This window comes from Artibeus jamaicensis, unplaced genomic scaffold (assembly GCF_021234435.1).
Source record: "Artibeus jamaicensis isolate MK-2021 breed Jamaican fruit bat unplaced genomic scaffold, CSHL_Jam_final contig_729, whole genome shotgun sequence".
In the NCBI taxonomy this organism is placed as follows: domain Eukaryota; kingdom Metazoa; phylum Chordata; class Mammalia; order Chiroptera; family Phyllostomidae; genus Artibeus; species Artibeus jamaicensis.
Window position 1 is genome coordinate 6,921,134 of NW_026521939.1, and position 25,115 is coordinate 6,946,248.

General features: G+C 45.3%; 1 protein-coding gene across 4 annotated transcripts in view; it reads right to left on the reverse strand.

The window, feature by feature from the left end:
* Nucleotides 1–25,115, reverse strand: part of CLEC16A (C-type lectin domain containing 16A) — a 219,307-nt gene that overhangs the window by 190,434 nt on the left and 3,758 nt on the right. For all 4 annotated transcript variants that reach the window (XM_037151193.2, XM_053672127.1, XM_037151192.2 and 1 more), the window contains exons 2-6: nt 15,802–15,930; nt 12,624–12,757; nt 7,222–7,370; nt 3,962–4,067; nt 2,171–2,294 (exon numbers count right to left, since the gene is read on the reverse strand). In XM_037151193.2, the coding sequence (XP_037007088.2) occupies nt 2,171–2,294; nt 3,962–4,067; nt 7,222–7,370; nt 12,624–12,757; nt 15,802–15,930 (642 nt within the window). The remainder of the gene's footprint in view (nt 1–2,170; nt 2,295–3,961; nt 4,068–7,221; nt 7,371–12,623; nt 12,758–15,801; nt 15,931–25,115) is intronic.

Consider the following 25,115-nt stretch of genomic DNA (forward strand, 5'->3'; position numbering starts at 1 on the left):
AACCTCGCCAAGGATGGCAGAGCCCCTGAAACAGCTGGTGGGCACACTTTTCCCACCCCCCAAACGGTATCTGCTGCAAAGAGCAATCTAGATAGGGCAAGACATTTTGATTGTAGCATTCCAGTAATGGATAGCCATTTTAGAAGACAGAATATTATAAAAGAAAACAAAAGCAAAAAAAAAAAATCAAAGTCTCCTGTAGACCCAGCACTGATATTGGGGACCTGTGACCCTACAGTCTGTTGTCCCACAGTGCTCCCCCCTATTATCACACCAAAAATGCATCTACCATTTTCTATCACATTGATCACAGTCACACTGAAAATGCAGGTGTAACTCATCTACCCATCTCATCATCTCTACTTCTAAAAAATAAGTAAAAGCAAGATCACTTTTGCTTCTTTTACATATTCTTGGATAATTAGTTCTTAGTATACTTTAATATGATATTTAGTAAATACATTTTGTAAAGCCACAAAATATAATAAGTGCATACAAACGCACTGCTCACCCGAGACACAGAATATTTATACACAGTGTTTCACAAGCTTTTACCCCACTTTAAATACTGTGGAAATTTTTCTTTAGCAGGATATGTAATGCACTTTACTTTTTAAACCCTTACTTAAAAGAAAATCTTATCAAAGTAATATATGCAGGTGGGTTTAAAAATCAAGTAGTACTGATAAGCTGATAACAAAAAAAGCAGCTCCTGGCCCAGCCTCCCCCACTCCCGCCCACTCTCCAGAGGAGGTCGTGTTTAACTCTTTCAGTTTCTGTGGACAGTCCCTCCCATATTTCTGTAACGTGTGAGAACCTCTATTTTCTGACCGAGCCACTATGCATTATGTTATGACTAAACCTTCCGCGTCCCCTCCACTCCTTCCCCCAGCAGTCTGGGCAGTTGGGGTTGATATCATCAGGAGTGTTCGCTGCAGAGACTAACGGGGGCTAGGGGTTCACTTCCTTCCTTGTTAACTCTTTCTTCTTTGGGAAGTTAAATGACTCCTTATGTTTCACATCTACACCTGTTCATATCCATATGTTCCCAAACGCTCCATCAGATCTGCCATCCACCTAAGCTTGCTTCTTTCTCGATATGAGACTGAGTATTCCCTCTCCCTATCCCACCCCCCAGAGACCTCCACCCTGAGTCCCTTTATCGTCCTGACCCCTTCTAAGTGTGCCTCTCACCAGGTCTGCGCAAAGCTGTCGCTCCAGCACAGCAGTTCTCAACTGACAGCAATTTTAAAGGAGACATTTGGCAATGTCTGGAAACACGTTTGGTTGTCACTACTGGAAAAGGGGTGCTACTGGCATCTAGTGCGTAAAGGCCACGATGCTGCTGAACACCCTACAATGTACAAGCCAGCCCTGTCCCCACAACACAGAATTAGCTAGTTCAAAAGGCCAACCGTGCTGACTTTGAGAAATCCTCCAGAACTTCCATTCATCACTCTAGGGCCCAAACTGCCATCTTAACCTTTCTTTAAAAAATTAATACACTGAGATATAATTCACATCCCATAAAATTCACCCATTTAAATTACAAAATTTAATGGGTTTTAGTGTATTTGTAGAGTTATCCAACCATCATCATAATTTTGGAACTTTTTTACCTGCCTCCTCTAAAAAAGTCCTTTACTCATAGCCAGTCACTTTCCATTTCCCCGATAAACTTCTCTCGTCAGTCCTAGAAAACCACTAATTTACATTCTGTCTCTATGGATTTGCCTATTCTGGACATTTCATATAAGTGCAATCATATAATATGTGGTCCTTTGTGATTGGCTTCTTTCACCGAACATAATGCTTCCCACGTTCATCAGTGGCATAGCATGTGTCAGTGCTTCACCCCTTTTTATTGCTGAACACTATTCTATCATATCCAAATACCGCATTTGGCCTATCCTGTCACCAGCTGCCTAGCACCCCATCTGTAGGTGTACTGAATGTATGGACCCTAACCCCTGTGGGAAGTATCTGAGTTGTTTCCAGTTTTCCACTATTATAAAAAGTAGACTGATGGGTGGGAGCTTTTAGAGAAGTCCATACTCTGCTGACATGTAGGCAAGTAAGTTTTGTTCTAATGTTTATTTTTCCCCAATAAAAAGGAAATTCTCCCCTAACCACTCTGTCTACCTCACGAGCAGCCCACAAGGTCACTTACTCCTCATCAGTCTGCACACAGTTATCAAGTTCGATCACGTGGCTCCCGATGAACCAGACCAAATTGGAGAAGTAAGGGACAGCAGTTTTGTCTCTGATATAGTGTAGCATGGCCTGGTTATCCACTGAGAAAATTCACAAAAGAAGAAATAAAAAGAGTCAAGCTACCAAAAATAACTTGGGAGAGATTTAAAACCAACAATAGCAGCAGCAACAAATAAAGAAAAAGCTTGCTATTACAATCTGAATCTCTTGTCTATCCTGAAAGTACTTGAAAATGGTTATCTTATTCATAAAACTGTATTTGTCAAGGTATGCTATGTTTATTATTAATAAAATTAATTAACTGGGCTAAATATTAATAGTGCATTAGAAAGCCTACGTATCAGCAGTGTATTTAGCTAGATTACAAGGAAAGCTACGCCATTCTAAGCAAGTTTCCTGTATTTACATGTAACGATAAGTTAAGAAAGTGTAAAACCAGAGGTTAATAACTTACATGACACTGGGATAAGGAACACGGAATTCGTCATTGAAGGAAAGGCAAAAAACAGACAACGGTTAACAGGGTTAGGAACAGGGGTGGTGAGACAGCTGCTCAGAGGGAGAAAGTTGGGGCAGGAGGCGTCTAAGCTGAAAGACACAGGTTAGAAGAGAACAAGAGAAAACAGGTAACAGGAGGCTGCAGAACTGCAGCTGGGACCAGGCCTCGAACTCAGAAGTCCGCTGGGCTGGCCAGTGACTCAGTGAGTGAAGCCAGCAGGCCCAGCCTGTGAACTGGGAGCGTCACCCCACAGCGGGCGACTGCTTCTTAGCGCCAGCTCACCACCACCCTGCAGCACTGGAATGGCCAAATCTACACTTTCAAGTCAGAAATCTAGATTTTTGCCCAACATCTTCTAAATTTTAGATACTGAAAACTATATATTTAAAAAAATATATATCTAAACCAATGAAAACCTGTCTGAGGGCTGGATTCGCTGATAGTCCCTCAGATTGAGACCTCTGGGTAGGTCCCGCTGAGTTCTCAGAAAGGCCCCTCAGTTTAACACAGTCCCAGAGTTAGGCTGCACGAGTCCCTGGGATGCTCCCACCTCCACCCAATTAGGGGTCACCTCAGGTAATAACATCCTACTTTGTGAAGGTCAAAGCCCTCTGTTGCCTGAGAAAACAGTCCCAGCTCCAGTGTGGTGATTACAGGGAAAACAACCCCAGCTTTAGGAAGAGAAAGCATCGCCCTGAAGGGCAATTCCAGGTCAGGGAACTTCTGTGCAGCCAGCCTTTGTGCTGGTGTGGGCAGGGAGCCCTGGAAGGCTTTCTCCTGGGGGCAATGATTTGGGCATTAAGTACATCTTGGAAAAAAAGGTGGCTTTGGCAGCAGGCTGAGAGTACAATATTGCCCCCTGCTGTTCATGATATGAAATGCTCTTACACGTTATTTAAAGATACATACCCCCTGGAAGTATATTTCATAAGCCAAAACACAAAAATTTAAATCTAACATTTAAAAGACAACTCTACTTTATCTGATGACCACACAGCTGCTCCAAGTCCCACATATGCCTCTCTTAGGACACTACTGCTTCTGCGCCAGCACTGAGACTTGAACATGCAGAGCTGAGTGTGCAGGGAAAAGAGTTGTTCAAAAATTTCTGTAAGGGGCCAGCTACACGTTCAATGACTACAAGCCTTGAAAATAAGTGAGCTCCCTGTTATCACCAGAAAGTTGGATTTATAGACTCCAGAGAGAGAGCACTAGCTGCCAAAGGTAGAAATCGTAAGGAAAACTCACCTTTGTAGACATTCAATGTGATGGTTCTGACAGCAATTCTAACCATGCTCTCAGGGTGATTAAAAAATTTGATGGCTTCTGTGTACAGGGCAAAGTCATTAGTGTGCTAAAACAGAAGAAGTACCGAAAAGAAATTATAAACCAGTAAGACAGACCTGCCCCAACCCCAGCTTTCTGAATCCTATCACGGACTTCAGTGAAAGCCAAAAAAGAAAAGAAGTTACCAGCACGGACGCTAAGGCCGCAGTTCTCTCCCCACAGGGACTGTGGGCAGGGACAGGGAGGGGAGACCAGGGGCCTGTCCTACCACTTCATCACTGTGTGACGTGGTATCTCTAAGCCTCTGTTTCTTCATCTCGAAAATAGGGATAAATAACTCCTGCTTGATAACTGATAGGATTAAATGAGGTTATTTCCAATACAATGCTAACCTCAGCAACCTGACACCTAATAAGCATTCAGTAGTAATGCTAGTTATTATTAGATGCTGCTGGAAGGAAGGAAGGAAGGAAGGAAGGAAGGAAGGAAGGAAGGAAGGAAGGAAGGAAGGAAGGAAGGAAAGAAAGAAGAAAAGGAAAAAAGGTCAAGTGTCAAGTTTTACTACATTTGGAATTTCCCTCGGCAATTACGCAGGATGGGACAAAAGTAGGTTTATGGTTGTTTATGTGGAAAATAATACAAAAATAAATAAATAATATTACAAAAATAAACTGTTTCATGTACAACTGTGAGCCTACTTTTTCCCCCATCCTGTATATTCCTCTATTTGGAAATACTGAAAATATAAACATTATGATGATGGAGGAGGGTCTTAGAAATCTGACATTAAAAAGGGATCATCAGACCGATCAAAACAGTTCAGAACCACAGAACCCCACTGCTGGAGCCTAAAAAAGCACACGACCTGGGTCTCGAACAGAAAGGTGGCGTACTGGCGGCCCTCTTCAGGCCAGTGTGTCCCCGTGGCTCCGGAGCCAACTGCAGAGCGCTCACACGCAGTGAGGGAGTGGGGAAGAGGCCACCTCCAGGGAGGTGACAACTGTCTAATTAAAAAAAAAAAGCACACACACGACTTTGAGCACTAGAAATGAAGCGTTCACTTAATAATCGGTAGCTACTCTACTGACCCACATAAAAGAGGAAACCAAGCCCACCTCAAAATGAGGCTCCTACCACTCCTCTGGTGACCGGCAGGATCTTCTTCCAGAAGCATCACTCTGGGCCCAGAAGCCCAGCGTCTTGCCCTCCCAGCTGGGTGCGCAGAAGCCCAGCTGCATGTGAGTGGAGGAGGGAGAGTCCGCTCCTCTCTCTGATCTGAACTCTGCAGGTGGGTTTTCTCCCACCTGGGAGAACCCCTCAGAAAATGCTAATATCACCTATCTGGTTGCTGAACACATTTATTGAGTACCTGCTGTGTACCAGGTACTGGGCCACACAATGTCTTTTCAAAGAGCCAGTTTTTGTGATTGGAAGCGAATAATTCTTCCCTCTAAGGCCAGCTCTTCCCCACTACTAATCTAGACAAAGAAAATCAAGGTTCAGGCCACTGTTTCCACATCCTATGGGAACAGCTAGACGGATTCTGCCCAAACTCAGAGGATATATTTGGGAGTATGGTCTGATTTCAAACACAGGTTTTATGTAACCACCGATCAGAAGCTACCTGCCAGGCAAACAGCATGTGGCTATGTGACAGCTGGCCTCCAAGATGGCCCAGTGATCCTAACCTGTATTCACACATTGGTGTCGTCCTCTCCTGCAGTGAATCAGGGCTGGCCCTTTGCGGACTGAAGAATACGGCACAAGGGATGGTATGTGGCTTCACTAAGGCTGGGTCATAAAAGGTATCACAGCTTGCTTTGGTCTCCTGAACCATTCATTCTGGAGGAATCCAGCCAACGTGCCATGGGGGCCTTCAAACAGTCCCTGGAGAAACCTATGTAACGAATCCTCCCGACAGCAGCAAGAATCAACTGGCCAGCCATATGAGCAAGCCACCTTGGAAGCAGATCCTCCAATACCAATCCAGCCTTCAGATGACTGCAGCGTCACAAAACGCCAAGCCAGAAATGCCCTGCCAGGGCACTCCCAAATGCTAGACAACACTGTGTAATAAATGTGACAAATTCTGACTAGCGAGACGTGAGAGGAAGTGCGCTGGAAGGCTTCTGGGAAAGAAGTTTTTTGGAAGTTAGAGAGACCAGAAAGGGAAGTGATCTCATCAGGCTTTTTTGGCAGCGGCATGTGAACATGTGACGTTTGGAGCTGCTGCAGCCATTCTGACACCATAAAGGGTTGAGCTTGAGGAAGAGATGCCTTCTATATGGTCAGCAGAGCAGGAAGATGGAAAAGCCTGGGTCCTTGGAATGGTTGAGTCACAGGATGAACTGGCCCCAGGACAGGTGGATCTGTACCATTTGGTATGAGACAAACTGACCTATTGTTCAAGCTACTTTAAAAAAAAAAAATCCTTACCTGAGAACATGCTTTTTGACTTTAGAGAGAGGGGAAGGAAAGGATAGAGAGAGGGAGAAACACATCTATGTGAGAGAGACACATATATCGGCTGTCTCCTGTAAGTGCCCTGATCAGGAACTGAACCCTTCACAACCTTTCAGTTTACGGGACAGTGCTCCAACCAACTGAGGCACATCAGCCAGGGCCTGCTCCACCTACTTTTTTAATTGTGAGAACAACAGTTTATTTCTTTAAATTTCTAGCAATTTTCCCAAGGATTACCAGGGATGTTAGCTTGTTAAGAATAGTAATAGCTATGATTTTAGGGAGCCAGGTATATACGAGGTGCTTTGAGGGCATCATCTCATTTCATTCAATCCCTGAAAAAAACCTACAAGGTATATGTTATCATCCCCATTTCTCAGAGGAAGAAACTGAGGCTCAGAGGACTGGGACTTTTCTAGGGTCGCACAGCAGGGAGGTGGCAAACCTAGGTCTGGCTGGCGTTCCTATGTTCCCCACAGGGTAACACGACCCCCAAGTCAACTCCCAAGCACTTCTCCCCACCAACTATAATGCTTTCAGCTCGCCCTAGTTGAATTTTACCTCAAAAGTGGGAGGTAACATTAAATTTAAAAAATACTCCAGCATGCCTGCCAAGGTCAAGCACTGCTGCAATGAGAATCAGGAAACACGAGCACATCACTGCTTTGGAGAGAGCCAGCAGGCCACCTGGACAGCAGGTGCCGCTCTGACCAGCTGGCTTTGCACCTGAATGAGCCCCTCCCCCAGCAGCCACTTACCTCATTGTAAAAAAAATGGACAGTGTGGTTGTTGAGTTTCAACGAAAGTGTTTTCAGGAATGATATGTAATATGCCATAATTTCTTCATCGGAAAAGTCAAACTTATGGACAATGATAGAATTTACATAGTTATTAGAGAGCAAATAATCTAGAGAGAGAAAAAAAAAAAACAGGTTAATTCATGGTGGAGGAAAGACAAGCAGAGAAAATCAGGTAACAAGACAATAATCACATGAATATACCCAAACCCCAAACCAGTTCAGCTTCTGGGTGGGTGGAGTCACACAAGCTAAGGGGGAGCAGCTTAACCTTTACCCAGAAAATAAATCATCCACTATACGTAACCACTAGAAAGTTCAAAAGCAATGCCAGAGAAAGGCCCGGATTACCCCGCCCTCCCACACCAAACAGAAAAGAACACTTGAACATTTTTTCATTGCCTGCACAATTCAACAGTGGGCTGGGAGCAGGGCAGATGAGTTGCTGCGTGGGCATTTCAGAAACGACCCACGGATGAGGGTAAAAAGCACAGCATTTTATAAAAACCTGCCCCATTTTGCCATCAGAAGTCATCCCATCATCCCTGAATGCCAAGGGCCTCACACTTACGGTTTTTTTCTCCCTATACAGCAAAATGATTTCATAAAAGCCACTGAATGCTGAACTTCCACTCCATGCTCGACACTAGGCTGAGTGCTTTACACTATAATTGTCACAATGATACTGCAGAGTAGGTCTCATTCTTCCCATTTTCCAGATGAGTAAGAAAAGCTCAGTTTTGCCCCAGGAATCAGAGACACACAGTCGCGGAGATGGGACTTGAACCAAGGTCCGTATCAAAGCCTGTGTTAATATCATCACTAATGGGGGCCAACAATAAAAACTGGGAGGCACTGGGGCCAACCAAAAAACGGCTACCCCTCCTGGTCCCTGCAGAAGTGCAGGTTCAGCAGAAGAAGAGCTTCCGACTGTGCAAGGGAAGCTGGGTAACAGATTCTAATGCTGCATCTTCTGATTTTTACAATGTTGGTCATTGGATCGTCTAGTTTTTAGAGCTGTGCTGGCCTGTAGAAACAGGTCTGTAGACCAGCTGTGCCTGGCCCACGGGCCTCCAGTTCATGACCTTGGCATTGGGCCCTTGCTAGACATGTTCTCCTCTAAGTCCTCGCCAGCCACCCTGCCAAGCAGGCTCTGCTGTGCCCACAATCTGCCCCTTGGGCTGCTAGCCTGGGGTGAGCTCTGCATCGCCCCACCTGCCTCCCCATGAAGGGGCAAAGGCCGAGAGTGATCAATACCTGCAGGCAGACACGCAAGGCAGCAGAGTGGAGCGAGCGGTTCAGAGCCTGGTCCTCAGACCGGCAGTGCAGCGTCACCTGGAGTTGATCAGACGTGCTGAATCCTGGGCCCCAGAGCTGGCCCCTAGTCAGATCTCTGGGAGCGGGCCTGGGACTCTGTGACTCTGGGTAAGAAACGCCCCCATGTGACAGACACTGGGTTCAAACATGGCCCTGGATCCATACTGCCCCTGCCACATCCTAGCTGGGTGACCTTGGGCAAACCTCTTACCCTCCCCAGTCCCCAGTCTCCTTGTCTGAAAACCGAAATAACAGTACCTTCCTTACAAGGCGATTGTGAGGGTTAAAGACAATACACAAAAAGCACTAACAGGGACACACAGTAAGCACTCAATGTTAGCTGCCATTATTCTTATTACTATTGCATGGAAATTCATAATTTCCACCATCATATTCCCAGGAGTGAAACCAGCTGCTCTTGGGTGAGTGGAAAATAAATCATTAAGTTATTCGGTGCCAAAGAGGTACCCAACTTAGGCCAAAGTATTACTGAAAAGATAAGTTGGAATCACCAAACACAATGCCAAGGGCCACCAGGCAGCCCAGGGCCATGAGAGGCTATAGCCTGGGCTACAAAACTGGTTCCCCCTCAGAAGCTCTCTAGGAAAGCATTCAGAAAAGCACACTGGGTATTCTGGCTTTGCAGACGGGCCCTGCAGTCTGCAGTCTTAGAACAGTTTTCACAATCTCCTGGTCAGAACAGTTACTGAGGGAGATACTGGAGCCTTACTGTTTAAAAATGAGGTAATACATTCCACACATCTTGGGTGTATAGCTTGATACATGTGGGAATGTACATATATATGAATGGTAAGTACATGTACCTTTGTACCGGTATATATATGTGTATACACACACATACACACATATATATTTCACAAATCTTAAGTGTTCAGTTTGATGAATATTTGCAAATATAGACACATAAGCACCACCCAGATCAGACGCAGCACATTCCAGCTCCCCAGAAGGCTCCTCATGCCCCCAACCAGTTATTACTCGCTCTCCAAAGACGACCCCTAGTCTGACTCCCACCACCACACACTGGTGTTGTCCGTCCCTGAACTTCGCATGCATGGAGTCACAGCGTGCGCACTCTTTGCCTGGCCTCTTTCACTCATCACATCTGAGAAGTACCCGTGTTGCTGCATGTAGTGGTAGGAGTTCATTCCTTTTCCTCCTTATGCTATACAGTATTCCAAGCTTCGAACGGTCCACAATCTGCCCACCTAGAATCTTGACCTGTAACCAGCAGTCCAGGTGATGCTGACGCCTAGAGCACTCCTTTCTCACTGTCTTTCTGGCTATGGATGAGGATGAATGAGCTGGCAGGAGAATGGGCCCCTGAAATGTCATGCTGAGCCTCACTGGGACTGGTTAGAGACTTCTGGGCCACCACAGGCACAGACGCCAATGCTGGCAGCTTTAGATGTTCGATCTTGAGCCTCTGGGCTGCATTCTCGAGCTGGAAAAGCCACATGCTCCAATCATTGCCCAGCGGGGACTTTTCCAGGGCCTGCATGAGATGATTCTGTGGGTGGTGGGGGCCGCCATGGGGGCAGCGGAGGTGCCTCTATTATTTGGCTGGGATTTTTCTCCTACCCCCTCACTCTGTGGCCGACTTTCTGTGGTACCCTTTCATAATAAACCCAGGAGTCTATACGTAATCTCGGTCTCTCAGGCCTTCTGTCGCTTAGGTCACCAAACCCAACAGGCAACAGGTGCATTTGTGTAATGGCTGCTTGTAATAGTGAAAATCTGGAAACCACCTAAATGCCCATGGTCAAGTTAATTAAGTTATGGCCCAGCAAAATGCAGGTCTGGAACCGAACTAGGCAAGGATGCATGAACAGACCGCCAGAAGGTCTAAGATATGCGGGTAGGTTGGGGAAAAGTAAAACAAATAGCAAAATAGTGTGTGCACGCCAAACTATTAGGCTGAGATTCTCCAGAACTTCTGCTTTCTGTATTTTTATAATGTTTGATGTTGTTGTTGTTGTTGCTGTATAATGAGGACGTTTTCTTTCTATAATGAGAAAATAAAAAACAAAGGCAAAAGTCATCTATCCTCTTACCCCTATTAATCCAATTTCTATAAAAAGGAAGTGATTTCTGCCACTTTGGCAGGACTCACAAAAGTACTCTGGTGAATTTCCTGTAAAGCTGGTGGTGTCTGCTTCGGTTTCTCATAGAAGGGCACCCTTTTTAGACATAATATAAGAAAAGCCATCTGACTCAGAAGCCCCAGAGTTTTAATTGCCCCATTCTTATCCTTGGTCCAGTAGCCTGTGCTTAGGAAGCGTTACCATTAAACAGGTATTTGGAGGAATGCTAGATGTAATGATAAAATCAACTCTTCTGGACACTTCCATCTATCTGCCAGACCTCATACTATGCTCTGCAAACACCCTGTCATACGTAATCCTCAAACTACTCCATTCCCCAGGTACTAGCATGATCTCCACTGCTGCTCGGAGAGTTCACTGCCCAGAGCACATGCAGAGAATATGTGGCAGAGCCAGCCTGAGGTACAGTTGGAACCTAAGCACCACTGAGCTGGGTCTTCCCCTCTTGGAGTTTTCAAAAACCACACATAATTCATACCCAGTGTAACAAACACTGATAACGGGGGAGAAACCACTTGAGAGTGAGTCAACTCACATTCATGAGTCAGTGTAAGGAGTCTGGCTGGAGCAGCAGCACCATCTAGCGGCCACTGCTAAGAGCCACAATTCAACTGCTTTCTTACCTCTTCTTCCCCAAAGGAATGTCAATGACATCTCTACCTCCTCCCACCCACCAGAACCTCCTTTCTAATCTGTCTTGGGGACCTACAGCCCACCTCTGACACAGACAGTTAGTCATTTGTATTCTCTTTCCTAATTTCTGTGGGTAGTGCTTGGGGCTTGGTATGGTCATCTTGGAATAATAAAGCTGATCAATGGTCAAGCATTGAGAATTAGGAACTACATCAGGGTTTCTCACCCTCAACACTGTTGATATTTCAGATCATATAACTCTTTGTTGTGGGAGCTGTCCAGTTCATTGTAGGAAGTTTAGCAGCATCCCTGGTCTCATGAGATGCCAATAGCAGCCCCCTCGCCCCGACCACCACCATCATTACCAGAACCAAGAATGTCTCTGGACATTGACAGATGTCTGCCAGGGGCATAATCAACCCCAGTTAAGGAACATTGAGCTAACTAACCTGGGCTGATCCCCTTCTCCATTTCAGCTCTGCTAGAGCTGCCACCTTGGGCCAGTGACTCAAACCCTCTGGGTGTTAAATGAGGGCAGTGACAGCCCCTGGCTCTCGGAGGCTTAGTGAACGCAGGCAATAAGCTCTGTGTCATACACGTGCCGGGCAGGCAGGTGCCGAAGCCCATACCTTGCATGCTCTGGGGCTGAGTTCTTCCCCTCCCCACCCCGGCTGCTTCCAATGCTTGTTGTATTGGCTGATTGACTCCAACTCTTGAGTAATAAATTATAAACAAGAAATGCAAATGCCCCAGAATCACTCAGCAGTAGGGAACCCTCCCTTAGCCCTTCACAGCACCACCGTGCAGGGATAAACATGAAATTACAGACTGAACTGTGTGCTCCCAAAATCTCTATGTGGAATCCCTATCCCCCAATGTGGCTACATCTGGACACGGCCTTACGGAGGTAATTACGGCTAAATGAGGTCATAGGATAGAGCCCTAATCCACTAAGACTGGTGCCCTTAGAAGAAAAGAAAGGGACACTGTAACTGTGCACACGTAGGAGAGAGCACATGAGGACACAATGAGAAGGCAGCCATCTGCAGTCCAGGAAGAGAGGCCTCAACAGAAACCAACCCTCAAGGCACATCTTGGGATTTCCAGACTCTGGAAAATAATTTCTGTTGTCTAAGCCACCCAGTCTGGGGTGCTTTGTCATGGCAGCCCACGCACACTAAGATACACAGTAAGCACAGACATCTGAAAAATAACAAAAAAATCACGCCAAACTAGACGCTGCCGACGCTCAGCAGTGCAGAGACAGGTGTCAAGGATTGTCCTTACAAAGTGAGGTCTCGTGACTGATATTCTCAAAGAGGATGTTCAAGGTCTGCAACAGCTGAACACACACATAGCGGCCAGATTTCTGCCGCAGGATGTTCAAGAAGAAAACAAACATGTTCTTCTCCAGGAAGAAGCTGGGGAGAGAATGGGAAAGCATCAGTGGTTTGGTTCTGCATTTGGACATCCAAATCATGCACAGCACACATGGGCACCCGCACCCCGCAAGGCATCTGCAGAGCGGCCAGACCACGCCACCCGCACAACCCCAGCTTCCATGCTACCCAGCACCCATGATGCTGGATGGGCAAATGCAACCTTCCAGGTTCTCTCCCCAGAATGTGAGAAGAGTGCTAGATTTCTAGCAGGAGGGGAAAGATCTTTACCTACTACATGGTTACACAGTTATCTATCCATGCTTACAAAACTAGTAGCAGTATCTTTCATCGAGTATTTTATATCCTTCACTTTCCTTACTAAGCCTCTTTGCGCCCCCTGTCTTTGACTGTTACCGTTGGGAATTCCCCACAAAGGAGCAAAATGATGCGAATATTAAGAGTTTTGGTTTCCAAGTTGTCAAGTTTGTAGTTTCCAGATCTGCAGAAAAAGGACGGGAAGGAAATAGAAGATGCTAACACGGCGGTAGGACCCTAGGCACTCTCCGAGTCTGCTAGGACATCTGTCTGCACGCGGCCCGGGGCACTGACTTTTGGGGAAGACAGACCCGCTGGTATATTCCTTTAAAGGAAGAAAGTGGTGTTTCTGGTTATGTGGTCTCTGAATTCTAGCTAAGAGCAGATAACCCCTCATTTGGAACACTCCAGACAAGTTGCTGCAGAAACACGTATCTGCTGGTCGACTTAGCTTTGGTGACTCTTTCCCCTCAATTACCAGTTTCACAGAAGCAGGATCGTGGGCTGCACACCTTCTGTTTGAATCCATGAAAGAGTAAACATATGAACGAACTACCTAAAAAAGATTCCTAAAATCTTTTCCAACCCTGATTCTGGTGGCCATTCATGATGATCCCCCAGAATATTCCTATTGTTTGATCTATTTGTTTACCTTGTCTACCAAGGATCCCCCAACAAGCCCACTGCAGCAGAATAATGACCAGCTTGGGAACTTGTTAAAATGCCTGGACCTGGATTTTGCCCACAGATTGTTACCCTGGGTCTATCGTGAAATCCAAGAGCCTGGAGTTTTAAAAATGCCCTGGAGGAGTGTGGTGGGCCCCTCGGAAAAATGACTAATTCTAGGGCTGGGGGAGAAAAAAAAGAAGACGAACCTGGAGCATGTTCTGGTACCAGAAAGGAAGAAATGCTCAGAACGAAACAGAGGGGGCGTGTCGGATGACACAGGAACCAACCTGAAAGAGCTTCCAGTGCCCAGAGCCACAAAAAGTCAGCAACAAAGTAAATAACAGTACTGGATTGTAATCCAAAGTATAAAATAAATATCCATGCGTTCACACTGATATAAATAAAGGATGGAATACATTTTTAAAAAGGGAAGCAGAAACAAATTTTCCATGCAGAAGAATTTCAAATAGCATGTGCAGATATGACCCTCTTCCAGAAGGCGGAGCCTAATTCCCTCGCTCCCTGGCAGGACCGGTACTCTTCAAAACTGCTAAGGTCACCAAAACAAGAGACAGCTAAGAAACTAAGGTCACAGACCAGAGAAAAGTGAGGAAATATTAACAACTAAATTCACTGTGGGAGCCTGGATTGGGATCCCAGAGCAAAAAGTGATTATTGATGGAAAATCTGGCAAAATCCAAATCAAGTCTGGAGTTTCCTTAACAATCAGGCACCAACGTCAGCTACTCAAATTTGAGATATGCCCCCCAGTAACCTAAGACGTTAGCAATGGGGAAACAGCAGAAATGGCATATGGAAACGTTCTGTACTACCTTTACAGCTTTATGCCTTTCCTGTAAATCTAAAAGTATTCCAAAATAAAAAATGTATTAAAAACAAATTCTTTTGGGGGCTCTGTTAGGCAGCCATTTAAGAATCACTGGGCCTCTCAGAGCTCAGGAGTTCTTCTAAGCTGACAGATGGACTAAGGAAGTCCATTCTATTAAAAGGGGACATGGTTACTAAGCTTTAACCCAAGGGTCTCTCTCATTTCCAAAAACAGAGACCAACCAACCAACCAACCAACCAACCCCCCAGGGAGCCTTAACAGAAGCTGGTCCCGTTTATAAGCCACACCTCACTTCATTACTCACGTTTCCCCTTGGGGACCATGGCCAGTGTCACAGGTTTGCATTTTCCAGGAGTAGCTTTTATCTTAGGTAAGCTTACTAATGAAAACATACGGCTATTCAGAAAATCAGGATATCTAATAAGAAGCCACGTTAGAAATAGGATACCTTTATTTTTATTTTTTTGAATGGTCTTAAAAGTGGCCTCAATACTTCTAATTGAGATCCTTTTATATAAAAATAAAATCTGCCTGGCAGTTGTCATAATCCAAATTTTTCTGCACTCAGATGCTGAGACAGGTCTATTGAGGAAGTAGTTCATGGTTTATGGCCTTTGTTTTTCAATCGTCCAATGGAGACACCTCTTTACTTTTTTTTTTCCCTTTTTAATGAACTGGTAACATTTCTTAGTGCCTACTCTAAACCAGGCACTAGGCAGGGAACTTTCTCTCCTTTAAAGATGAGGAAACTGAGGCCTAAGGTTGCTCATCTAGAAAATATGAGAATAAGGATAAACCCTCCCATGGGCTCTGGTATGAGATGCTGTTTCAACATGTACCAGCCATGTGACCACACATGTAAATGGGGACAAGCCTCCAGGCCTCGACCCTGGAGTCCCTGGGAAATGCAGGGGATTATTTCACCAGGAGCTTAGCACCACGCCCGGCCCATCGGTAAACAACAGATGTTTGTCCCTGGTGTCTCCCCCAGTTCACTCAGGGTCTAACTACCCAGGACACTGTCTCCTTCCTTGGAGGTGATAATCAGACACTATGAGAAAAAAATATGCATGATATTTTCAGATTTTCTAGAGAGACTCATTTCCATAACTTCCTTGTTATTATATAGATAAAGAGCACAGATATCTGTACAAGACCAAGTTGGCATCAAATTCTGACATCATCAGGAATGATTCATGATGTGCATTGAGAAAAATACTCAAAGGAAGAAGTAAAATTAAATCCTTACTCAAACACAGAGCTGTCATTCTGATCTCCCCAAATTAGGATCTCAGTGATGGAACGGATGGTCTCCACTAACAGGTTCCGGTTCTGTTCTGTGACTGTGGTGTTTTTGGTCAAAACATGGTACAGATACCTGAGAGAAAGAAAAGCAAAGCAAAGGTTACTGACTGAAATGAAAGCCAGGCTAATGATCACCAGCTACATTTGGGGGACAACATGGCTGTGCTTTTTCAGATCCAGTTAGTACAATTTCCATGAGACAGATGAGACGGAACTTACCATTCAAGAAAAATGGCAGACAACCAGAAACACACCAACCCAAACTGAGACAAGAGAATGGTCAAGCCCTTGAAGACAGCCATCCTCAAACTTGAATATGTAAGAGGACCACCTGGAGAACTGGGTAAAGTGGGAGCATGGGAGCCCACCCAGAGATTCAGATTTGGGGCACTGAGGGAGTCCAGGCGCTGGCCTTTTTCACACACTCCTCAGCTGTGTGGGATGCTAGTGGAGCGAGAAGAGACACACGGCTCAGGTCTGAATGCCTAACATGAGACCTGCAATGGAGTCACAGTTTAGGGAGGGTGGGTCGCAAAGCCAGCACCTGGGGTAAATATCACGTGCAGTCAGAAGATTACCTTTGGACTATCCATTATTCCCCACAAAGTGCAGATCACCCATCAGAACTGACAGCTCACATGGAGTTACTTGCAGGGCACTGATCCTATTTTCTGAGTGCAGATTGTTGAATTCACAAAGTCGAGTGAGCTTGAGACTACGGCACTAGATTTCACCCCCAAAATGGCCCTGGAAGGCCTATGCTGCTCCAGACCTATACCAGCTGCTGGGGCAGAGATAGGAAGGCCCAAGTCGGTCTTTGAGGCCCTCTGCTGGTGGTGACAGTGACTGAATCACTGAGGCCAGTCCTGAGCATTATTGGGCCCAGCAACCTGGCTGGCTGGCCTGGGATTGCCACCTGGAGCAGCTTTTAAGAGATGGCATCGCTCGGACTCACAGACTGAGGTAGGAGCTGTCATGGCAGCCTCCGACTTGGGAAAGCAAAGGGGATACCAAGAGTCACCTCCCGACTTCTTTTATAGCCCCCTGCAATCAGGGGTTGGGGTTGGTGAGAGGAAGACAGGGAAAGATTAGATAGGATTGTCCCACTGAAAAGCTCCAAAAACATACAAGCTGTAAGAGTTAGGATCTTTTGGGTGGAACAATAAGGAGCAATTTGCTACTAAGGGGGCTAGGTTTTGATTTACATTTGCTACGCAATAACTAGAACAGCCCTCCCAGAACAGAAATCTCCAACACCTGTGCCCAAATTTACAGGCAGGGCTTCACGTGGGAGTGGATGCCAGTTTCCCTCGGGGAGAAGTTCACCTGGGATGAGTCTCCTTCTTCATGTCACCTGGACTCATCTCCCCATGAAGCCTGAAGAGCAGAGTTTTTCAAATTGTGGTTCACAGGCTACCTGCATCAGAATCACCTAAGCTGCAGATTCTAGCTCCCCACCCTAGATCCACAGAACCGACTCCAGGCGTGTTATGCAATGTTGACATGTAACCCTACGTGACCCTGTGGATGAGTGATGTCCACAGTATCCTGTCCTCAACAGCCCTGCTCAGCTCCTGTAGATTCATACCAATGGCTTCTTTTATGGAGTCAGAGCATCTCGTGTGTGTCTTCATCTTTTCCTGCTGCCCCCTATTTTCCTCAGCATTATTGTCTTTTCCCGAAGAACCCTGCCCTCTCGTGATATCCCTACAGCAAGCAGGACAGCTTCACTTGTGTCCCTTTTACCTCCAGCAATGTTTCAGGCTTCATTCGCCCTAAGACCCACCTGTTCACCTTCCTGTGGGCCAGGGTATCTATACAGCTCTCCTCCAACACTGTATTTCAAGTCAATCATTTCCCCATCAGCCTTCTTCACTGTCCAACTTTCACATCTGTACACGGTAATTGGGAATCCGAGGGTGTGGATGACCTTGGCCTTGGTCTCTAATCACTTATCTTTGTGGTGCTCTTCCCCAATTCTTCCATTGCTGCTTTTCTGAATCTCCGCCTTCTCTTGAGTTCTTTTTGACTACAGTCCCCACTTAAATTGATCATTGAACTAAAGTAAGCAAACTCTTTAACAATTTCAGTATCTTAACTATGTTAAAATTGTGTACTTCTTCTGTCATCGTGATTTTTGTCTTCTTGAGGTTCACATGTAAGTCCTGCTTTCTTCTCTCCTTCACCAGAAGTCACCTCAAACCACTGCTACTTTCTGCCGTAAGATGGTATCCTCTGCATGTCTGAAGGTGTTATTTCTTCCGCCAATTTTCATTCCTCCTTCCTGAGTCTAGCCCAGTTTTTCACAGGGTATGTTCTGTGTACAGATTAAACAAACAGGGAGATAAAATTCGCCCTGTCCCTTTGCCTGTAGGAAACCATTCCGTCTCTCCATACTCTGTCCTGACAGTGGCTTCCTCTCCTGTCCACAACACAAGTTCCACTGCAGCACAATCAAGTGCTGAGGCACGCCCACTTCTTTCAGAGCAACCAGACTTCTGGGCACAGGACCCCACAGCTGCATTTTGAACAAGCTTCCACTAAAGTTTCAGAGCCACTGTGTCACTCACACCATGGCCGTCAGTGACACTCTCCATGCAGTCCACAGCATGCCCACCCCCTGCTGATAGGCACTGTTGGTGCCAGGGAAGAGGCAGATTCTCCCCACCCTGGTGTTTCCTTTCTTGTATAGAATGATATCCATTAGGGACAGGAGAGTTTAAAACCCTTAGGACTAGCCCTGACTTCTATTCACCATGATTTCTGCCTGGAATGCACCTGCTGCCCTAACCAATCAGCAAACTCTTATTTCTCTTTCAAAATCCACCTCAAGCACCTCTTGGTAAAGCCTTCTTTAAAGAACCTCCCTGCCCTCCTTCCCCAGGGGTTCTGATTATTCCCTCCTCTCTGGCACCTCTGTACCCACATGTGTTTGCTGCTGTAGAGACCTCCTCATTTGCAATGATCTGCATCCCTTACTAGACCTGAGTTCCTCAAGATCAGAAACATCATCTTATTGATCTCCGTAATTCCAAAATGTACTGGGCACAATAGGTGCTCAATAAATACTGAATGGAAGGATGGTATGGAACCGCCTTGATGAACATGCTATATCTCAGCATGCAAAGACAGAACACGGTCAAGGGTCCAAAAGCCAAATACAGCAAGTGGTAGCACAGAGACGTAGTGATGGGATCAGGTGTTTGAAGTCCAACAGACAGACTTGGGCTTGACCCCTGGCCCTGCCACTTCCTAACTGTGGCCTTGACAAGACACTTCACTCTCTGGAGCTCACCCTCTATAATGCGCCAGTACCAGTCAAGGCCTCCTCGCTGGGCTGTGCCAGGGACTCGACGTGATAACACATAGAGCCAAGCATGGCCTCTGGCACACAGATGCATTCAACAGATGCAGGGCTAGCCGCTACTAGTATTATTATGCTGTGGTCATTGTGATGGGGGCCATAATTAATATTATTACTAAACTGTAGATGTAATATTCCAGACATTCAGAAGGAGAACTCAGGCTGGATCCAAACAGTCATGGAAAGAGGACTTCATGGGATAAGTTACGGAACTAGCCAAAGAAACCAGAGCAAGAAGTGAAAAGTCTGGACTTAGCTCGGTGATCTTGAGCAAGTCATTAATCTCTGTGCGCCTCAGTTCTATCAGCTGTAAAATGGGAGCAGCAATGGCACCTCAATGCTTTAGTACCCACCTCTATGGTGCTGGTAGGAGGAAGAGACAAGTATATCTAGATAGACATACTTTAGACAGATATCTAAACGGGCAGTTACTGCGGATGATACCATTATTGTTATCATCATTGCCTTTGTTAAATAATCTCTGAAAAAAATTCTAGCCCTGGCTGGTGTGGCTCAGTGGATTGAGTGCTGGCCTGTGAACCAAAGGGTATCCAATTTAATTCCCAGTCAGGGCACATGCCTGAGTTGCGGGCCAGGTCCCTGGTGGTTGGGGGTGTGTGAGAAACAACTGATCAATGTGTCTCATGCACATTGATGTTTCTCTCCCTCTCTGCCTCCCTCCCTTTCCTTCTCTCTATAAGTAAATACAGTTAAAAAAAAAAAAAGAACTCTAGTAACTACAAGGAGGCCCTTACGGACAAACCCAGAGGAAAGAGCAGGACAGAAAGTCCTGAAAGGAAGATTCTACAAGCTCCTACACGTGGTGCATGGCCAACATGCCTAACCAGGCATTGTATGTGACCCTCATACTCACAGTAACCCGGGGACGTGCAAATTGTGGCCACAACTGCAGAGGCCAGGACAGCAACTGAGGGACATTTAGAAGCTTGGCCTCAGCAAAATGGGCAGAAGACAGTCTGAGAGTTCCAACTGTTCCACACCCCCTCCAACACCTGCTATTCGTTGTCTTTTTCAGTGGAGCCATTCTGCTGGGCCTACAGTGATGCTGCACCAGGTCATTACTACCTAGTAACTGAAGGTGAATGCCTTTTCACATATTTATGGCTACCCGAATATTTTTTGCAAGGTACCTGTGCAAGTCTTTTGCCCATTTTTAAATTAGGTAGAGTACCTTTTTCTTATTTGATGGAGTTCTTTATATTCTAAGCACAAATCCTATATTGAATATACATATGACAAATCCTGTGAATATTAGGACTGTTTTTTCACACTTTATAGTTTGTCTTTTGATGAGCAAAGGTTCTTAATTTTAATGTATGTCTTTCCTTTGAGTAGTGTTTTTTGTATGAAGCTTAGGAAATCCTTACCTACCCCAAAGGTCATGAAGAAATACTGTTTTCTTATTTTAAAAAGTTACTATCTTTCACATTTTGACTTAGGGTGCATCTGAAAATAATTTTTGTGTAAAGCATTAGGTATTTGCCAAAATTCATTCTCCATCTAGATTCCTAGTTGACTCATCATCATTTACTGAAAAAGGGTCCTCATTTCTCCAATGCCACTCCAAGTTACCTTTGTCATTAATAAGGTGACTAAACATGGGGACCCTTTCTGGATACTCTAGTTCCACTGATCTATTTGTTTACTTTTGTGCCAATACCACGCTGTCTGATTACTGTAGCTTTATAACAAATCTTGCAATGTAATAATATAGGTCCTCCAAATTTCTTCTGTTTTTTCATTATGGTATTGGCTATTCTTGGCCCTTTGCATTTCCATATAATTAAAAAAATCACCTTCTCAATTTCCACAAAAATACCTGCTGAGATTTCCTTTAAGACTGACCTAAATCTATAAATATAGAGAGAACTGACATCTTTACAACAGTGTAACATTATAATATCTACATTCTTTTGATGCTTGTTGGGTAGGGACCTTGCATATCTTTTATTAGATTTGTTCCTAGGTATTTGATGTTTCTGATGCTATTGTGAACAAAAGTACTTGAAATATTCCTTTTCTAAGTGTATGTTGTTGGTAAATAGAAATACCCACTAGATTTCAAGCTCTCAAGCTCTATGATGATTATACGTGCACCTTGCTCATTTTTCCCTCCATAATGCCCTAGCACACACTGTTTTACAGGTTTTGGAAGAGGCCCTCAATACATGTTTGCTTAAATGTACTGAAGAAAAAAAGGAAGGTGAATGGGTTAAGACTTAATATTTTAATGCTGCATCTAATCCCAGAGCTTTAGAAGACCAACTAATTCCATCACCTCAGGGATATTAACAGTGTAATAACTTTCTGATTAGAAATGTAACACTCATTTTCAAAAGGTTGGAAACTTCAACAACAGCAACAGAAAACAAGAGAAATGGCAACTGCCAAGCGTGCAGCTGCCCGTAGGCAGCCACTGCTGGAGCTGTCGTGCATTTCCTTGGGTCTTCTCTTTTGCTGTGGATATTTGTATAGTTGGGTTCACGTTGTATTTCCATGTCCATGCCCATCTGGCTAAAATAAAAGCATCTTTGCTTTTGACAAGTGTTGCAAACATCCACAACACCTACATAACCTACATTTAAAGGGCAAGCACAGCAGTTACTCTTCTGTTAGTCATTAGGATCCCTAAGCGATGAAAATGTTATGATGGCCATCTTTGTGTGCAAAGCTGTGTCCCTATCTCAGATAAGTTTCCAAGGACAGAATGATTACCTTGGACACTTAACAATAGAAAATTAAGGTTTTTCTCTTACAATGATAACAGTTGTTACAATAACATTATCTCTCAAATTCTGTGTGTATTTTTATCATCATAATAAAAACTGTTGCAGCCTCCCATTGCCAGGCCCTGCTGTTACGAGTGGCCCAGATGTATTCACTCACTAAACTCTCACAGCAACCCTGTGGATCGACCCTGTGGAGAGCTGAGGCTTGGGACGCTGGAACCTGCCCAGGGTCCTCACAAAGAGAATCCAGGCAATCGGACTCCGGACCCCACGCTTGTAATCATTAGAGTATAGAAAATACAAACAATGAAGTAAACAACACTTTTATTAACCAAGCATTTAGATGAAATCATGACTGCCTAGCATACAAGAAAATCAACTAGATAAACAAATCAAAAAAGCAAGAAAACACGTATTAAATATTAAGGTAAGTCCTTATAACTGACCTTACTCCATTTCATTGGGAAAGAGTCAGCATTACCACATCTGCAACAGAAGGTGTGCAGGATGCAGAATCCCAATATCGGACCCCTGCACATCAACAAACTCTACCTTGTAGAACAAGCTGAAGAGTCTGAAATGTCTGGAGACCAGAAAACTACAGCTGTTTGCCAACGTGCAACCAACACGCTAAAGGCTCGTCGACTAGGACTAGGGACGGTAAACAAATTCCTTTTCCTTAGACCCTTCTTTCTCAAGAGAGTCGCTTACTTCACAAGTTAAACCATTACAGTTAATAACAATTATGTCCACTTCAGAGACAGACGTACTAAGTTTAAGTTTCATATAAGTTTTATGACAGATTTCATAACATACCTCTTAGGATGCTCCTACTGGAAGATCCTGAAACTTTTCTGCAAGCTAGAGTGTGAGACAGAGGCCTGGGGGGACTGGAAATCCACAAGCGCAGCCCCTCAAAAGCAGTCCCCAAAGCATATACCCCCCAAAATAACAATGTCTGGGTGGGGCGGAGGGGTGTACAGAGCCTGTGTCTGTCTGGCCTGCTCGGCTCCAAGGCAGAGAGACTCCCAGACATTCCCCAGAGCACCCCACACTGTGGTTTGAAAACTTCCATTTGGACAGCATCCAGTGTTCCGGCTGGCAGGTCAAGGAGAAACTCCACACAGCATGAAATCAGACTGGAGAATTAGAGAAAGGTTATTACAGGCGGTGCTTCTCCTGATGAATCACCCCGAAAGATGTCAAACTGGGCCAGCCAGTAAGACTGCATCTGAGATGCCAGGAGCCGGCAGTCACAGCGAGTGTGTAGAAAGGGTTTTCGGCCCTAGAAACAGTCTCGGCTTCAGCACAGATGCTGCGATCAGAGTGGCGAGAGCAAGCTGTTGTTAAGAAAGGCCTGACCAGAACCTGCCTCTTCTGTCCGTCCTGTGACAAATACTCATTGATCACTTACTACATGCCGGGTCCTGTCCCCGCATCTGACAATTCCCAGGTGAACAAGGCACGAAGGTCCCTGTCCTCAAGAAGCTTATGTTCAAACTGGGAGAAAGACAAACAAATAAATAAATAACCAAGTAAGAATATTTCTGATGGCAAATGGACGTGCCTGAGGAACCCTGGCCAACTTCCTGGGGATCTAACTCAAGGTTGGGATAAAGCCTGAACAGCCCAGAGCACCCAGCAGTCGTCGAGCTCCTTGGAGATACGAAGACTGTATATGACAATGTGTTAATTGAGTAGGGCAGCAAGAACATAAACAAGTGAAGCTAGAGATTATAGTAAAACTTCTTGGCTGAAGTCACAAGGGCAATTTTATAGAAGAACTCGCATTTGGGTGGGCAGAAAGAAGAGGTGAGCTCAAGTGGGGGGACAAAAACATGCAGACAGGTGGGCATATGAGGTGCATATAGCAGTGAGTGAGAAAGGACCATCAGCTGAAATGGCACAAGGAATATCCTGGACCAGGGCAAGCTGCTACCCTAACTTACCAGAAAACAGCAGCAATCCCCTCAGTGGAAGCCGCCTCCCACTGGCCCTCCTCCAATCCACTCCCTGAACTTCAGGACTACAGCAGTTCTCCGGTTAAAAATGTTCAATGGCTCCCCACTGTTCTCAGCCTAATGTCCAAATTCCTTAACAGGATTTTTTAAAGTTTATTTTTAGAGAGCAGGGATGGGAGGGAGAAAGAAAGAGAGAGGAACACCAATGTGTGCGGGGTACATCAATCAGTTGTCTCTAGCATACTGCCAACTGGGGACCTGGCCCTCAACCTGGACTGGGAACCAAACTGACAACCTTTTGGTCTGCGGAATGATGCCCAACCAACTGAGACACACTGGCCAGGGCCTTTAACATGATTTACAAGGCACAGCAGGGCGTGTGGCGTCCGTGACTTCTCCTGCCTCACTGCTCTGCTCTAGGGTCCTACACCTCCTCCCACCCCTTACTGAAGGACCTGAATCTCTTTCCTTCCACCTTCTCAAATGCTGTTTCCTCTGTCTGAGTGTCCTCCCTTCAACCCTGTCCTGTCCCACCCTGCACCCCCTATCTGGTAGTAACCATTCATCTTTAGGTTTCCATTTAAATGGGTATCTGCACACCAAAGATGCTCCTGACTCTCTAGCCTGGGTTACAGGGCCCTCCTCTGTGCTCTCAAACTAGCTGGGTGGGAACAGAGTGTGGAGCACTCTGAAGGCCTGAAGAACTCAGATGTGACCTAGCAGGTGCCTTGGACTCACTATGTATGATATGTTGAGTGGGATATTCTAAGAAAATGAACCTGGCAATATTGTACCCCATGTTCTAAGAGTATCATCAGTGTTATTTTAGACAACAGTGGAATACACCAAGAGTAGATAAGTGTTTGCTTTCTGGTATACATTCTCCGTGTCTTTGGATAATAGTCCCTGATTTTCTCTTTCTCTCATTTTCTGTCCACTACCTTAGATGGAGCTGACACCACCCTGGTGCCAAGGAAAGACCAATCAGGGGGCACTCCACGCCCCCTGCCACAGTCACTAGCTCAGGAATGAGCATGAGACCCCAGGCTGGTCTATCGATACTCAATTCTATGTTAATACAACATAAGCATAGAACCTGCTGAAAATGACACCAATGCAGTAGAAAGCAGAGACAAGAACTGGAAAGAGGTAGTGAAAGCTTCATCTCAACACTTGGACTCAG